Here is a 15,568-nt window from a genome sequence, read left to right as displayed (position 1 = left end):
TCAACCTGTGGGCATGAAGGAATCCCCCTCAAACCAGTCCCCAGTGCTGCACGAGAAATACGCGCTAAAAGCAAAAAGTCTTCTCCTCGTAGGAGGCATGTAGGACTACTGCACGTTGTATCCAGTCCAAAATAGTTGAACACTCCGAGTTACTCTTATGACTGTAAACGTGGCATCCCCTTATAGTGCTCAGAGCCCAGGCTGCCTCCGCCTGTGAACGTGCTCCCTCCCACACGCAGTTTGTCAGTGAGGTGTAGGCGGGTGTCGATACACTTATACGAAAGATATGCAGCTCTGCAGCAAATGTGACGTATGCAACAGTTGGCACCGTCTTTTCGTCACAAGATGCATTATAGCTGTTGCCCACAATCACTAAATCTGCTGTTGGCAAATTGCATCAGCCAGCTCAGTGTCATGCCAAACTGGTGGGCAACTAATTTTCCCCATGGGAGCCACACTGAGGGACTGGGACTGTTGTGGAAGACCGCAGCAATAAACTTGTTTCTGCTCATTATTCACTTTATCTCTTTATAAACTCTTTATAAGCTTTGCAGCTCCCCGGTCAGCTCGATTGACTGAGATCAGGTGCTCATTAACATTTTGAAAGTGGAGCAAAGTTGGTGATGCTGGGTGGATACACAGCTGTTTGGTGCTGAAGTGGGGCCCTCAGTATTTGTCTTTCATTCTGACTAATCCTCTGAGTGTGATTTCTCTCCATTTAACTGCTGTGTTTAAATCCTTGCCCAGCAATGAGACCTCCAATTGTCTTTTTGTCATCTCTTCCTCTGTCCTCTGCCTGACTGCCAATGCCCACTGGACTTGTTCCCCACTCAAATCAAGCTGTGCATATAATTACTCTGCATGTTTAAAAGAGCAGCTAAGTAGAGAGTTAGACTCTGTGTGTATTTAACCTGGCTTTTTTATAATTACATTCAAGAAACCGGCTGTTCTTTTTGTGGCTGCTCATCTCATTCACTGCTCCTGGAGACTGGACCAGGAATCACACACACACACACACAGACGAGGAGAGTCTGATTGTTTGGAAAGATTTATGTTCAGGGGTGGATACTAGAAGATGTTATCATTTCTGAAAAACCAGTCAGTAAACATAATTGTTATGTTAGGAGCATTTTTCTTGCTTTTCTTATAACCCCTGACTGGCTCTTATTTGTCATTTTGGACACTGATGTGTCAAGGAAATGTGTGCAGATTTATAATCCTAAAAATATATATATAGATTTTTAAGATTTCTAGTCTTTAATTTAGTAATATTTCACGCCTAACCGTCAAACATTGTAATGTTCTACCATAAGCAAGGCTAACAGCCCTAAAATGGAAAGATTTACTGCACCAGAAGCCTGTAGACCAGGGGTGGGGAACTCCAGGCTTCAAGGGTCGGTGTCCTGCAGGTTTTAGATGTGTCCTTGACAACACAGCTGATTTAAATGGCTAAATTACCTCCTCAACATGTCTTGAAGTTCTCCAGAGGCCTGGTAATGAACTAATCATTTGATTCAGGCGTGTTGACATGGATGGATGTCTAAAACCTGCAGGACACCGGCCCTCGAGGCCCGGAGTTCTCCACCCCTGCTGTAGACCAATCCCAACATCATTAAATCAATCACAGACAAGAACAAACAGCATTGTACTCCTTTGTATTTTAAGCAATTTATAATTTAAGCAATAATTTTAGTCACTAATATAGCTTTGAGTCTACCTAATCAAGCATCTTTACTTCTGCGAGTGTTTGGAGCTCAAGATTAAGCTGTTACAAGCCCTAAAAAAAATGTATTCATACCCAGTATTTCACACTATGTCAGAACAACACTTTCTTACTTTTTTGTTCATGGACTACAGCAATCTGTATTTAAAAGTATCACAGCCCAGAAGTGTTTTTATTACACTTTTACTGCACCGGCAGTTCTCCCAGCGGCGCTGAAGCGAGTCCGACCTTCAGCTTAAAACCTTAAATATAAAAGATGGGCCAGACTCGATGTGCGCCCACACTGTCAGATCACAGGAGTCACCGTGTGCTGGTGCACTATTGCTTCTTTGTGACTTCTAAGTAAATGCACTCATTAGAAAAGTGGAGAAAAAGGTGCCTCGGTGTCCTTGGATCTGCTGCCATCTGTGAACAAATTCCCTCCCACATACTGTTTGACAGTAATGTGTAGGTGGGTGTTGTTTTCTGCTGTAAACCCATTAGAATTTCTCTAAATGCGACATGCCGCTGGCTCCTATTAAGTATGCGCCGCCTCACCCACCACAGCATACATGTGCCAAACAATAGTGTCATTCAGAAAATCTTCACTGTATTTTAATTAGCTTTTAAAGCAACAGATGAGTTTGCCTTGTTATCAAGCAATCTACATCATATTCTTATTTTAAAACTATCCTGTGGCATAAAAACACTTAAAGATACGACATCTGCACACTGGATTTATTCCGAGGGGCAAAAAAGTTGCACTACAAGTAAAAATCCCATTATAAAATAATTATAGTACAACACAGTCTGACTGGATAAAACAGTCATGTCTTTAATGATCGTGTTCAGTAATCACTCACAGCTCAGGCTGGAAAAACTAAGTGAAGTCTTGAATTTAGTAGTTCAAAGAAACTTCTCTAGCAACAGCATCATTTCCTGGAGATGCTGATAAGAAGTGCACAATGAGTATTTAGGGGATTTCTTGATTGTCCAGCCTTGCTCAGCTCACACCACAGCATCTCAAGGTGGTTATAGACCAAAATTGTTGTTTCTTTTTCTTTAAACCATCTGTTCATTTATTTGTACACCCCAGGTCAATGTCATGTTGGATGACCCAGTCTGTGGCATAGCGCCCTGACATTCGCCCCTAATATTTCTTGATTTAATTTTAGCTCCCTCAGTGCTAAACCAATGGTGCTTTGCTGTTTGTATACAGCAAACATAATCCTCCTAGAAGTCATATCCAAAATAATAATGAAAACACTTGACTCCAAGTTTAATTTGGAACACATAGGACTCTATTATTAGTTTAGTAAGACTGACTTGGTCCATAATTACAACTCAGAAGGAGATCCTGTCAGCCCTGAAAAGTTTTCAACCGTTTTTCTGGGAACTGCATTCTTCATCTTGGCAAGAGAGCCGATCATAAACAGACCGACCACATGGAGAGTTCTGAATGAGCAGATCAGTCTATGTTAGCTTATTTGTAGTACACATTCAGTTACATGGTATTTGCACCATTGTGGTGCACTAAGAGCCTTGTAAATTCTTACTTGCATAGCTGTGATTGTGGGCAGTTTGCTAGGCAAATATCGCCCTCTGCAGGTTCAACAGGAAACACTCAGGTGTAACTTTTTTTGTAGTAGCTAACAATTACTAACTATAAACAGGCCATTCAGGTAATACAATCATTTATTTTTCTATAAATCTGTGAAAAATTTAAAGCACACAATAGCAAGATGACACCCAACTGTGGCAGCAATATTTTAGCAAATAAATGAGAATCTAATACATTAATATCCAATCAGCTTTCTACTAATACAATTATCTCCTCTCACACAAAAAAAGTGCAGATTAATTTTCTTAATGCCACTATGGCCTAATCTCAGTTTCAAAGGGATTGCCTCTGTTTTCATCGTTTGTAATACTGTGGTTGACGACTAACATGTCAATAAATCGGGAGGCAACAGGCACAGCCCCGTCCATGAACGATACTAGATTCTGCTAGTCGATGACAAAGAGTTAGTAAAATTCTAGATGTCAGTCGTAACCACAGGAGTGACTCCGTGAACGAGCAATGTCGGTCCAAGGTTTCGACTCAACAGGTCCACCTGATGCAGGTAGGCACGGTAACGGCTTCTATCAGCTGGGGGGTGTGGCAAATACAAGAAACGCACAGCTGGCTGAGGGACACCATGACGGCAAATCATATCATTGACGGCACAGATGTACTCATCTGTAAGTTGAGAGGCATTATTGGGATATGTCTGGTTACAGTCTTCTCTCTCATCTTCCTCATTCTGTTCAGCCCTTTCTCTTTGCCTCTGCCAGTGTAGCGCCACCACCTCATCCCAAGCCACCATCTGCACCCGAGCTGAGATCCTTAGATCCCTAAGCATACCCTGGAGCTTTGCTTCCTCCTTTTCTTGCAGACTGTAGCCAGCCTCCATGCACAAGAAGAGTCGGAGTCTCGCCTGGTTCCAGGCACGGGAATCGTGAAGCACACAAGCCAGCTGGAGAAGAAACAATGAACAGATGCCAACATAACTATGGCTGTCTGGCTGAAGAAGATTCATAGGCCACACATCAATGAATGGCCCGGCCACACCTCTGATCTTTCTTCCTGACCCTAAGACTCTGTCCCGGTTGAACTGGTCGAAACACCGAGCCAGAGTCACATTCTTTCCCATTTTTACAGCATCAGCAATCACAGAGACGTATTCCTCTTCCTGGAGGTCTTTGGGGTCCTCAGCACCCCGCAGACTGGGAAAGAAGGGAGAGCGTTGCTCTCCAGGGACTTTGGTTGGACAGACCATATCAAAGCTATGGCCTGTAGACAGGAGAATATGACCTTGGAGGTGGTCATGAGGAGTGCAGTCATCATAGAAACCCAAGACAAGGGTGTTGGGCCTCATTCCACCTAGAATCAAAGACTTGTATCAACTGTGCTTTGAATAAGAAAAATATGAATGATAAAATGATGTATTATATTGGAAATGCTGCCATAACTACTGCTCAGTGACAGACAGGACCTAATCCTACAACAGTAAAGGTAAAGCCACCTACCAAAGCCTGAAATGAAAAGCAAATTCTGAACGCCGTGTCGGACGGAGTCAGCCAGGGTCAGGTTGACAAACGCTTTGATTTTCAAATGATCCACTAAACAGAGCCAGGAGTCATATCGACTCTGCAAAGGATCAGAGGGCAGCTCATCTGCACACACACACACACACAGAGGCACACACAATATAACAAGAATCAGACTTTCATAGGGAAAACAAGCAAACTTCTGTTTTAACACTTTTCCCTCTCACTGTGAAATCTCGTTAACGTTAGGATTCATTAAAACTGATTTACACTCAGAAATAACAGCTCTTTTCATCAAAGACTATCACTGAGGTACAAATATCTCCCTCTAAGACCTAAAGTACTCTATAATCCACTAGATCGGGCTCCAGCGTACACATTTCTTACCCAGCAAGCCCAGCTTTATGTGTCCAAGCACATAGAGGCCACTCTTCTTCAGATCATTAATGAAAGTCATGAGGCCTGTACAGCTGCGAGGGTTTGCAACCATCAGAAGCACCTGGGGCCTCCAGAACTTAACATGGTCCTTTCGCACATCCAACATCAACAAGTACTTACGCACCTTGGTAATTACAGAAAAGAGTAAATAATGATTAAATATAAGTGATTCATGCATATTTATGCCACATTTGTGATTCATGTGAGTGAAAAACACTTTATGCACCTGGTGGAAGATGAGGGCCTGGCTGATGTAGCCCCAGTTGCTGATGGGCCCCAGATAGTGGATAAGCATCAAGAGCAGCAGCATAAAGGCTATGCTGGCAAATGCATAAATTGCATTGATCAAAAATATCATGACCAGGCAGCCGAGGATACCCAGAGTGCAGGTGTGCCATGTAAAGAAACGGAACGAGGGTCTAAATATAAAAAAAAAAAAAATTAAAAAATTAAAAAAAAACAGAAATAAACAAAAATGAAAGAACATGTATGAAAATGTTCTATTTTGGTTTTACCTGTGCAAATAAAATCTAAAGCAGAAAGGTAAGCCACTGCCTTATGCTGCACTGTACCTGAAGTTTGGTGCAGAAGCCCATTCAAGAGCCAAACAGGCCAGGTTCACAGCAGCATACACCAACAAGAAGAAGATGGTTACAATACCAGCAATGGTGTTCAATTTACCTGCAAATAGCACCATCTAGTGGAGGCGATTGGAAAAAACAGGTTTTAGTGAAAATTAAGAGTGGCTTTAGTAGAAAATCTCAAACTGATATGCCATTGAGACCAAAAATTCTTCTGTTTTAGTCCAGAAAAATATCCAGTCAAATGATACCAAGTGAACAGGCTTTGACATGCACCATTAAAATGCAACAGAACAATGTTTGCAACAATAAAACTCACCATACGTCGACTATGATAGCTTTGAACCCCCGGCTGCCTCGACACCACAAATTTAAACAGCTACACTGTATCTGAATTTACTGAAAAATCCTTTCACTCGAGCTAATGAGCTGAAGCTAAGCAGCATGGTACTGTAAGAATTCACTTATTAGTTTGACAACATTCAGCTCCGTCTCCATGCCAGAACCTTTCAAGCTGTGAGTCCTCTTCACTCGACAAATGAGCGAAAATCTGAAGCTGAGCACAATGATGCTCAAAGTCTTTTTGCATCGCTGAGCAGCGGCTGAAGAATGAGCAAAGTTAAATGAGCTATCAGTTTGTCTGCTCTTGATTTTTCTTCCTCTGTTCCAGCTTTCATTTACAATCAACTGCAGACAGCACTGCACCTTTAGCAAACAGTGTATGACGTCAGTGCTGATGCAGCATCACTACACACATCCTAATTTATTTTTTCCCCACCTGTATTAGAAACAGAAGACAGGGTGGAAGTGGAAAGATTTTCTTTTATTTTTTAAATTACTTTTCTTAATATGCTATTACTGACTTTTTCACTAGTTTCCTCAAATTTTATTCAGGGTCCATAATTCAGACCAAGAGAACAAGATCCCTTCAAAATGTGACTTGGACACTTTGAGTCTGGTTAACTTTTGAATCTGAGCCTTCTGCACCTTGGCAAAGCTACAAGAAGCTCGCCAAGCTTCGCCAAGTCACAGTTGCCACTGTAAACATGTTCATGCATTTGAGGGCGTCTATGGTTTGATGGCAGAGCCATACTTGGCAAATGGGCAATAAGCTGGTCCACTGATGTGCATGACATTGGTCTTAAGTGTTAAGGTACAGACTGAGTAGCACTTTTGGGTCTGTGCAGAAATTATTTTGCAACTTCAATCGTGTCTTCAAGAAGGCAGATGTTATCTGCAAAATCGAGGTTCTGAAGGATAACAGCTGCATGCTGGGAACCTTCTCTGAGTGGGGCCATCAGTACTGCAAAGCATGTCGAGTGTAATGATATAACTTTAAAGGTGCAAGTGACTGTCGGGGGGAAACTGTACTCCAGCAGGGTCTTCAACAATATATTACAACTGATCATCAAGGCAATAAAGCACGACTTTGTTAAGAGATGTATTCTAAAACACTTCTTTAGCTGAGAATCAGAGAGGAGAAACACACAGTTTCACTTGTTGCTTAGCAAGGGCAGCTCTGAGCTCTCGCACGAGAGTGAGGGCTCAGGGACTCGCACTCTGAGACTGCCCTGGTCTTTATTTCATACATCAGTGGGTGTTTATTCCTTACATTGGAATGTGAGGTGTATGTGTGTGTGTGTGTGTGTGTGTGTGTGTGTGTGTGTGTGTGTGTGTGTGTGTGTGTGTGTGTGGTGGTGTGTGTGTGTGTGTGTGTCAGAGTGTGACCCCATAAACGACTTCCCTAAACCTGCTGGTCTGGAAAATCCAACAGTTCATCTAAATGTAAAAAAGGCACTTAGACTAAAACTGACATAGCTACATTTAGGTACGACCTTTCCCATGCTCCCAGGATGTGGGTGTGAATGCCAGAGCACTCTGGAATGCACACAAAGCCTTTGCAGACTATTAAGGATCGCATATCCTATCACTACTATATGTAAACTTATATTATTAAAAGATTATACTGACTACTAAGTACAATTTTCTATTGACAGACTTCCTTACAGGGGCCGTGGCCTCTTCCAGGACTCTGCGTTGTCAGAATATGGGCCAATGTTGATCATACTGATGTACTAGTTTGAGCAGAAGGTGGTTGTAAGAAAGGGTGATGGCAACTGCAGTCTTCAAGAAGGGTGAGGTTTCCTCTTGTTAGTACACGGACTATACCTGACAGACCTCAACATCAGTGGAGAGAAGTTTTAGAAAGCAGTATTTTCCAAGTGTTGGGTCTTCCTGCACCTTTATATGAAAATTTCTTCAGTTTTCTTGCCAGAGAGCTCAAAAACTAGTTTTCAAAGTGATGATCAGGCTGCAAGACAGGCTGCCGTCTGTGGTGATGTGAATGAACTCTGGAGTGTTTTCAGTTAGTAGTTAACGAGCATGTCCTACGAAGAGGTTATTAGCCACATCTGCCACCCAGCAGTCTTTTCGTGCCATCCTAAATGTTTCCAGGAGGAGCCCCATCACCTACAGGAACCTACTGAAGATCTTGAGTGTCACCCGCAATCACTGACTACCTCATCATGGCCATGTGATGCTTTAACATGAGACAACTGGGGCTGCCTCGCTGTGGGACACAGATGTTAAGAGGCATTGTGGCGGACCATCTCTGACGCAAGAAACTGATTGAAGAGGACGTTAGACTGCAGAAAGAAAACCTGTGTGTCATGCTGAACTGAGGTGTTTGGAAGGACTTCATAGTATAACCAAGAAGAATTGGAGGATGATGTGTCTGCCCTTTACCATTCATCTATTTTCATCAGGTATTTTGAATTGGTTGCTGTATCCTAGATTACTGGGTATGTGTAAACAATCAGTGTAAGATGGCTCAGCCTATAAGCTAATGAGATATCTGCTTTCAAAGCGAGACTGTCTAAACTTCAAGCACAGAGGAAAATGCAAACATATGATGTGATACTGATATCCTACCTGCACAAGCAACCAAGAGACAAGCACTGAGACCCAGGGGTTTCCACTTTGAGAGGTTTTCCTTGCCAGAGCCAGAACACCGCCTGCAGAGATTTAGACAACTAACAAAAGCAAAGTCTCTCTGTCTGTTTCGCTCATCGTCCCAAATCCAATAAATAACTGAGTCACACGAGGATTTTTTTTCCTTTTGAGAAAGTCAACACCGTGTGCCATCTGTTGTCAAACGAAGCTTTCCAGATTAACATGTCTCCACTTGGAAAATGACACATGATGAAATTAATAACAAGTGACAATTTCTCACACTTGAGATGGAGACCCAGCTCAGCAGATGGCTGAATATTAAAATGTCGACTCAGCTACAGAAGACCAGATGAATTGGATATGCTTTTATATAATCCAGATCAACACTTCAGCCTGATCATTAGTAATTAACTCCTTTTTATTACAGGAAAGGTTAGCATCCACATCTGATGGTTTCTTATAGGAAATTGTTAATGTTAGAGACAACAAGAAATCCAAATTACAATCATCAGGCAGCAAAACGCATGCTCAAGAATCTCACCAAACAGGTCGTCTTTGGACAGGGCGTACAGCACCCTGGAGGCTCCAATAAGGTTACTCATTGCTGCAGACAGGGCCGAGGAGTAAATGCCAACTGTGACCATGGGTGGCAATATATTAATGTCCCCCAGGAAGCTGTAGTCTCTTTGGAGAAGATAACTAGGAGAAATTGGGAAAATTTGACATGTGAAACTAGTTGTAAAGTCTAAAAAGTTTATTAAATTTTAATTATATAGTTCTAATTCACAACAACAGTCACCCCAAGATGCTTTATATTGTAAGGTAAGGATGCTATAACATTAGAAAGAAACAATCAGACGACCTCCTGTGAGCAAGCACTTAGTGACAGTGGGAAGGAAAAAAATTTTTTTGTAAAACAGACAGTTTTGTTTTCACAGATCCGACTCTGAAAGCAGTGACTGTCAACATCTTAAACAAGAGTAGTTGTTTATACTTGTTTCAGAGTATCTGTGTGTGTTGTGTGTCTAACCGGTCACAGGACCATGCCGCCAGCAGACTCAGCACATTATATGTGATGAAAGTTGTAAAAACAGCAGCAAGACTTCCTCTCGGGATGGAATAGCCAGGGTTTTTCAGATCACCTGAAGAAGGAAAAATAAATCAGCATCCATGTTGAACACATTTAAACATAGTAACATTAAGGTTTGGCCAAACTCAGACCTTTCCCACATTATACACGGCGTGCCGAATCTGCGCCTGGATCCAAGAAAAACCTGCAGTTCTCGAGATGCGTTAGTCAACCCATTATTTTGCTCTGCAAGCAGGCGATTACCTACAGCTTGTTACGTACACTCTCACAGCATATTTTTCCTTTCAGGCTGTCAACAGTTGCTGGTAAATACAGTGCTGTGAAAAAGTATTTTTCCCCTCGCTGATTTCCTTGCATGCGAGTCACATTCGCATGTTTTATTTCAAACGGAATTTAACAATAGACAAAAAATAACCAGAGTAAATACAAAATGCAGTTTAAATGTTTAAATTATTTCCTTTATTAAGAGAAAAAATGCTATACCACATAGACCCATGCAGATTTGAAATGTAACAAGTTATTTGATGAATAACTTAATTTGATGATCTGTGTGACAAAACGAAAAAAATAAATTAGGAAGGAGGAAAATACTTCTACACACCACAGCAGCTAAAAAAATAATTTAAAAAAAGTGGTAAATTTTAAAAACAAAATCATTGTACTTTATTTGATATTAATAACTACAGGCTTTTACTCTCTGGCCTATGGATCCTCTGACAGGACTTTCTTTTATGGCTTTTGCGAGAATTATAACACTCAGCATGTTAAACTTGTTGTTTTCATCATTCCTGAAGTGACATACAGCTAGAGAGAGCCACCACTGCTTTCCCTCATCTTTTTTAATGAAGTTTTACCTGACATGTTGGACCCTGCCATGATTCCAGTGCAGCCGTTGAACATGACCGCAAACACTCTGGTAAAACTCATCATGGCACCAGTGGTGTAGTCCACCGTGTAGGCGGCTAGAGGGAGTAACAGGAGGCTCAACTGTGTCATTTATACAAACAAAAAGGATGTTTGAATGTAAATGTCAGCATTTTTTTACTAATTCAAAGCGTTATTGGAAAACTGTATCTGTAATTGCATTTTTCTGTCTCCTTACAAAGCAAAAACTAAATAAAAGCCAATCAACACATCTGATGACGTGTCCAATGCTTACAGAACAGGTTTCCCTCCAGCGTGTGCAGCCTGAAGCCTGTATAATTGGCAGTGCTCATGCTGGTGGTGTTCACTGCAGACGTGTGTGACAGAGTCACCACGGTGGGCCCCACAATGAAGAAACTAATGAAGATCGAAGCCAGGACCATCATGACTACGATGAAGATAATGAAGGTGGCTTTTGCATAGATGTGGGCTCCCACCTGTAATCATAAGCTGGTAAAGTTACTCCACTTAAATATCTATACATTGTTTCTATGCATGAATCAAAAATTCAGATATAAATATTAAAAGAAAAGTATAGCTTAAAAAATAAATTTGGAACAGTAATAATTGTTGATTTAAAACATTCAAATTCCTCAGTTCTTTATTTGTTTAGCTCTCATACAATACAGTAAATATCTCAATAATCTTAGAATATATCTAAAAGAAGGGCAATGAAAAACTCCAATCTCACCAGGCACACAATGAAACACAGGAAAAGCAGGGCGGTGCCATAAAGCAGAGACCACCAGTATCCGGATGGCAGCATGTGATGGTGACCTGCAGCAGCTGCAGCACCCTCTGAGTGACAATAAAACAGAGTTAGTGCATAAACAAGCCAAAACATCTACATGTCCCATCTTGTCCCAATAGACTTCACCTTCTGGGACTCCGAAGGTAGATGTAATAGCCTCGACCAAACCCAAAATGTAGAGAGCACTACTGCAAATGTTGGCAAAGAAAAACATGATCCCAATGCTGCCACCAAACTCTGGACCCAGGGCTCGGCTGATCATGTCTGGTGGTCCAAGTTGAGGGATTTCTGACTTGAGGGTGGCAGTGGAATAATTAGTTTTTCCCTGGGGGGTCTTAAAGGACTGAAATGACCTAAAGTGTTCAAGTGTCATGAACATGGATGAATGCTCTAAATTAGAATGAAAGTTTCTTCAATGCTTCACTTCTAATCTCCTAAGAATACAGTGGACCATCATTACAAGAAAAGAGAAAGAGCTAATGGTCTACGACTGCTGGAACTGATCGTGTTAATAAGGATGTATTTTTTATTGCATCCCAGGACTTATTTAAATAGTCTTCGATTCTCCAGTTTTAGTGAGGCTGTGCAAATTGCTGCCGCTTTCTGATCTCGCGTTGTTTTTGTCCTCCAGGTTTTGAATACTCAGACCAGCCTGTCTGCCACCAACACACATACAACATTCAAACTCACTTAAATCTATTTTGTTACCCATTCTGATGCTCGCTTTAAACTTCAGCAGGTTGTCTGAACCATGTTAAGTTACTGCCAAGTAATTGGCAGGACAGTTATTTGCTGTCGTAAGCAGTTCAACAGGTGTACCTAATAAAGAGGCTACTAAGAATATAAAGTTTGAAACAATATTTAAAGGTAAGCCATTGCATCGCTTAAAACCTAATTTTTCAATTATTGGCAGGATTTAGGATTATCATGCATTATTTAATTTTGAAAGCATCTGTGACCAAAATGGGAAGGACTTACAAGGGATCATTTCTTCATTTAGAATTTAAAAAAATAAAAAAATAAAAAATGAGTGGGCCAGTAGGAGAGCAGCAAAGCTCAAAGGAATAATACCGATTTAATTTTGACACTGGTGTCTTTTTTATTTGAATTTTATCCATCTTTTATCTAGCCTGCATGAAAGTACACATGGACCAAAGCTAAGACACGCTTTAAAAGGTGCACAACTCAAGACGACTTGCTGCCATCACACAATTAAGCAGCCTAGTGTGGCTGCATTCTCTTAGCTATCTTTTCCTGAATTTGAATGACATCTCTTTCACGTCTTCCCTTACATAACCTCAAGACATTTTCAATCAAAGTCAAGAGAAGACCTTTGACTGCAGCCGGATTCTAAAATATAAAACGCCAAACACTTGGTCTCAATACTTCCCCTTTAAGAGGCAGCTAAAGACCTGAAAAGAAACAAAGGAGATGCCTGTGCAGCTAGAGGATATACAGCAATAAAGCAAATCAGAGGGAAAAAATAAGTGTGTTAATGAATTCATAAACAAGGTGTGATTTGAAAGGCCACTTCCCTTTCTAAGCAACAAAAGGATACAGTAGGCACCTCCAGCATCTAGAGCTCCATTGGTGGAGATTGCACAGATGGAGAGCACAGTCATTGTGATGATGAAGTAGGCCACCAGGAACATGGCAATAGAATGGTACAGCCCTGCTTGGCCCACAACAAATCCTGTAATAAGCAAGTAACAGCACATCTTTCACGGAACATCCTTTTTTTAAAATCACTTTAAACCTTTGAGCATCACATTTAAAAAATAATAATAAAAATGATTGAAACAAGTTTAAAATCTATCAGACGAGAAATATCAAACATTTGCTGCAGTTTGAATACTCACAGCTTGCAGTAGTAACTTCTCCAAACTCAGCGCCCTGATTCATAAGTACGGGTTGGACTGTTTTACAGGCTGACGTGATAACTATCAGAGCCTGACTGCACAGCTTCAGTATCAGTCTATTTTCTAACATGCAAGCAGAATTTTCCTCAAACAGTGAGCGTGCAGTGCAGAGTGGAGGCCCGAAGTCTACTCAGATTCAACAGATCTTTGAATAGCGAGCCATAATCACTTCAGCTGCATTTGTGTCACTGGGACTAGATTACCGTATTTCTCGATTTACCTTTTTTTACGCATCCAAATAATACAAAACGCTGCAGCCACACTTCTAATATGTTTCAGTAAGCAAGCCCAGATTATTCCTGTGTTACTTTCCACCTACTTCCACTTGATTTCAGAATTTGAGTTCAAGTAGTCATACTAACCTCAACACCATACAAAGTGCTATGGTCCAGACTCTCAAATTCTTGCTTTTTGCAGGATTTGCTAACAAGCTCTGAATTTAGTAGTTAGGGGGACTGGGAATAGTCTCCCACTCCAGCTACGTTTAGGTGACTGTGTTTAACCTCTCTGTTTTTAGGATCTGCTTTTTACCTGTGTTTTTGTTTTTAAAATATGGTTGTGTTATTTATTGTCATTTTTGATTATTTACTACGATTTTTCTTTTTGTATCTTATTTTGTTGAACAGCACTTTATGACGATATGTCTGTGGAAAGCATTTAATAAATGTAATCACTGAAAGTGCTTAACGAACTTAGTAGACAACCCAGTGTAAGGTTTATACCACAGCTGCCCCACATTAACAATATTGGTAATGACCAAAATCAGCTTTTACATTTCTGTAATGGTTAATCCACCAGTTTACACAAGCGATTTAATGGAAATATTTTAAACACTAAAATTAAATAATTATTGTTCTCCATGAAGTTTCAAATTACCTTTAGAAAGTAGAAAATAGTAAAGCACTTTAAAAAAAAATTAAGTTGCCAAATTACAGTTATTTTCTTGCATTATTGAAAGACAGAAAAAACAGAAAAAAATAGTTTGCGGTCAAATGTTATGTTCAATTGATTTCCTATTCAGTCATTTTTTGTTTCGAACATGTTTTTTCAAACAGTTCAAAAACATTTGTGTTTTCTTGTTTTGTATAAAAGGTGTATCGTACATCATAATAACACACACAGGTCTTCAGACAGCTGCTTTAAAAAAAGGTCCAGGCATTTGTAAAAGCAGATGAATGAGCAAGGAAGGTTATGACCATTAGCACAAGGTTAGGTTTAATCAGCCCACATCTCCCCTGAATATCCATTAAAAACACCATCTAGATGATTAGTTGGATGACCTATAAAATCTTGAGGCCCAGGCTATTTTAGTGAAATGCCACAGGTTTAAACCCCTAGAGGCATTTGGTATTTTCTAAAGTTGTTTCATAAAACAACTTTATGGGAGTTTTTTGTTTTATAAAGTTTCTAAAGGAGAACAAGCCGAAAACCAAACCAAATCAATTCCTAGTTTGCACCTGTGGATCCTCACAGAGGGCCATAGCACAGGTGAGGCGTTGATGTCCAGAGAAAAATGAGGAAATAAGAGTTAACCGGTGATATTAGTGAACTAATCGTCAGTATCAAGTTAAACTCATTTTTAATTGTCCATAACTGATGGGAAAAAATGGGTGTGGGGAGTAAAATATCTCCATATTCTGGAGTCGGACATGAATGATTGAAAACCACTTATTTGGCTACAAATAATCCACTGAACACGTGTCAGGACTCATTTTTGTTGAGGTAGAGACTTTATTTTTCAGTCTTTTTAAGATCTCCTGCTGATACTCACCAATCCGCAAGAACACAACAACGCTGAACATGGACAGTAAAGTTGGAATGACGACTCCAAACAGCACCCCGAGCTTCTGAGGCGCCCTATCCTTGGATCGTCCGGCGTGTACCCCTCCTCGGACCCCGGTGCGTTTAGATCCATCAGACGGCTCGCCGCTAGTGGTCAGTCGGTAGTGTAATAAAGGCGTTTTTTCTGACATCATAGATTATCAATAATAACTGGTAAGTGCAACTTTATTTAAATAAAAGACCAGTTCTATATTGTTGTTATGGTGAAACGTGCCATCCACGTCGAGAGCCGCCATTTACCTCCACGCCTCACCTGCACGAGCCCTTCACCTTGGGCAG

At 40.7% G+C, this 15,568-nt stretch overlaps 1 protein-coding gene across 2 annotated transcripts; it reads right to left on the bottom strand.

Moving 5' to 3' along the window:
• Nucleotides 1-2,503: 2,503 nt before the first annotated feature.
• On the bottom strand, nucleotides 2,504-15,568 carry LOC102289434 (solute carrier family 12 member 9). 2 transcript variants are annotated; one of them, XM_042219122.1, is made up of 15 exons: nucleotides 15,219-15,568; nucleotides 13,087-13,221; nucleotides 11,655-11,792; nucleotides 11,469-11,575; nucleotides 11,013-11,214; nucleotides 10,708-10,815; nucleotides 9,794-9,905; nucleotides 9,305-9,462; nucleotides 8,743-8,825; nucleotides 5,803-5,927; nucleotides 5,457-5,649; nucleotides 5,180-5,354; nucleotides 4,772-4,918; nucleotides 4,314-4,625; nucleotides 3,988-4,218 (listed from the first exon to the last, which is right to left on the bottom strand). In XM_042219122.1, exons 1-15 carry the CDS (start codon nucleotides 15,421-15,423, stop codon nucleotides 4,097-4,099), a joined length of 2,322 nt encoding a protein of 773 aa, XP_042075056.1. In that variant the 5' UTR covers nucleotides 15,424-15,568; the 3' UTR covers nucleotides 3,988-4,096. The 2 variants fall into 2 exon arrangements, with proteins under 2 accessions (XP_014188286.1, XP_042075056.1); XM_014332800.2 differs by having other exon boundaries at nucleotides 2,504-4,625; nucleotides 15,219-15,567.

The sequence above is a fragment of the Haplochromis burtoni genome, unplaced genomic scaffold (genome assembly GCF_018398535.1).
Source record: "Haplochromis burtoni strain Fernald_Lab_line unplaced genomic scaffold, NCSU_Asbu1 Contig_3, whole genome shotgun sequence".
Lineage (NCBI taxonomy): Eukaryota > Metazoa > Chordata > Actinopteri > Cichliformes > Cichlidae > Haplochromis > Haplochromis burtoni.
Note: the sequence above shows the minus strand (reverse complement) of the source record. Positions and strands in the feature narration are given on the sequence as shown.

Excerpts from the sequence above, each read along its gene's own strand:
- LOC102289434 (XM_014332800.2), bottom strand. The coding sequence starts at position 15,423 with ATGATGTCAGAAAAAACGCCTTTATTACACTACCGACTGACCACTAGC. Across the intron at positions 10,816-11,012 it reads GCTGGAGGGAAACCTGTTCT|CCGCCTACACGGTGGACTAC; the intron begins GTAAGCATTGGA and ends TACTCCCTCTAG. Across the intron at positions 9,906-10,707 it reads GGCAGGGTCCAACATGTCAG|GTGATCTGAAAAACCCTGGC; the intron begins GTAAAACTTCAT and ends TTCCTTCTTCAG.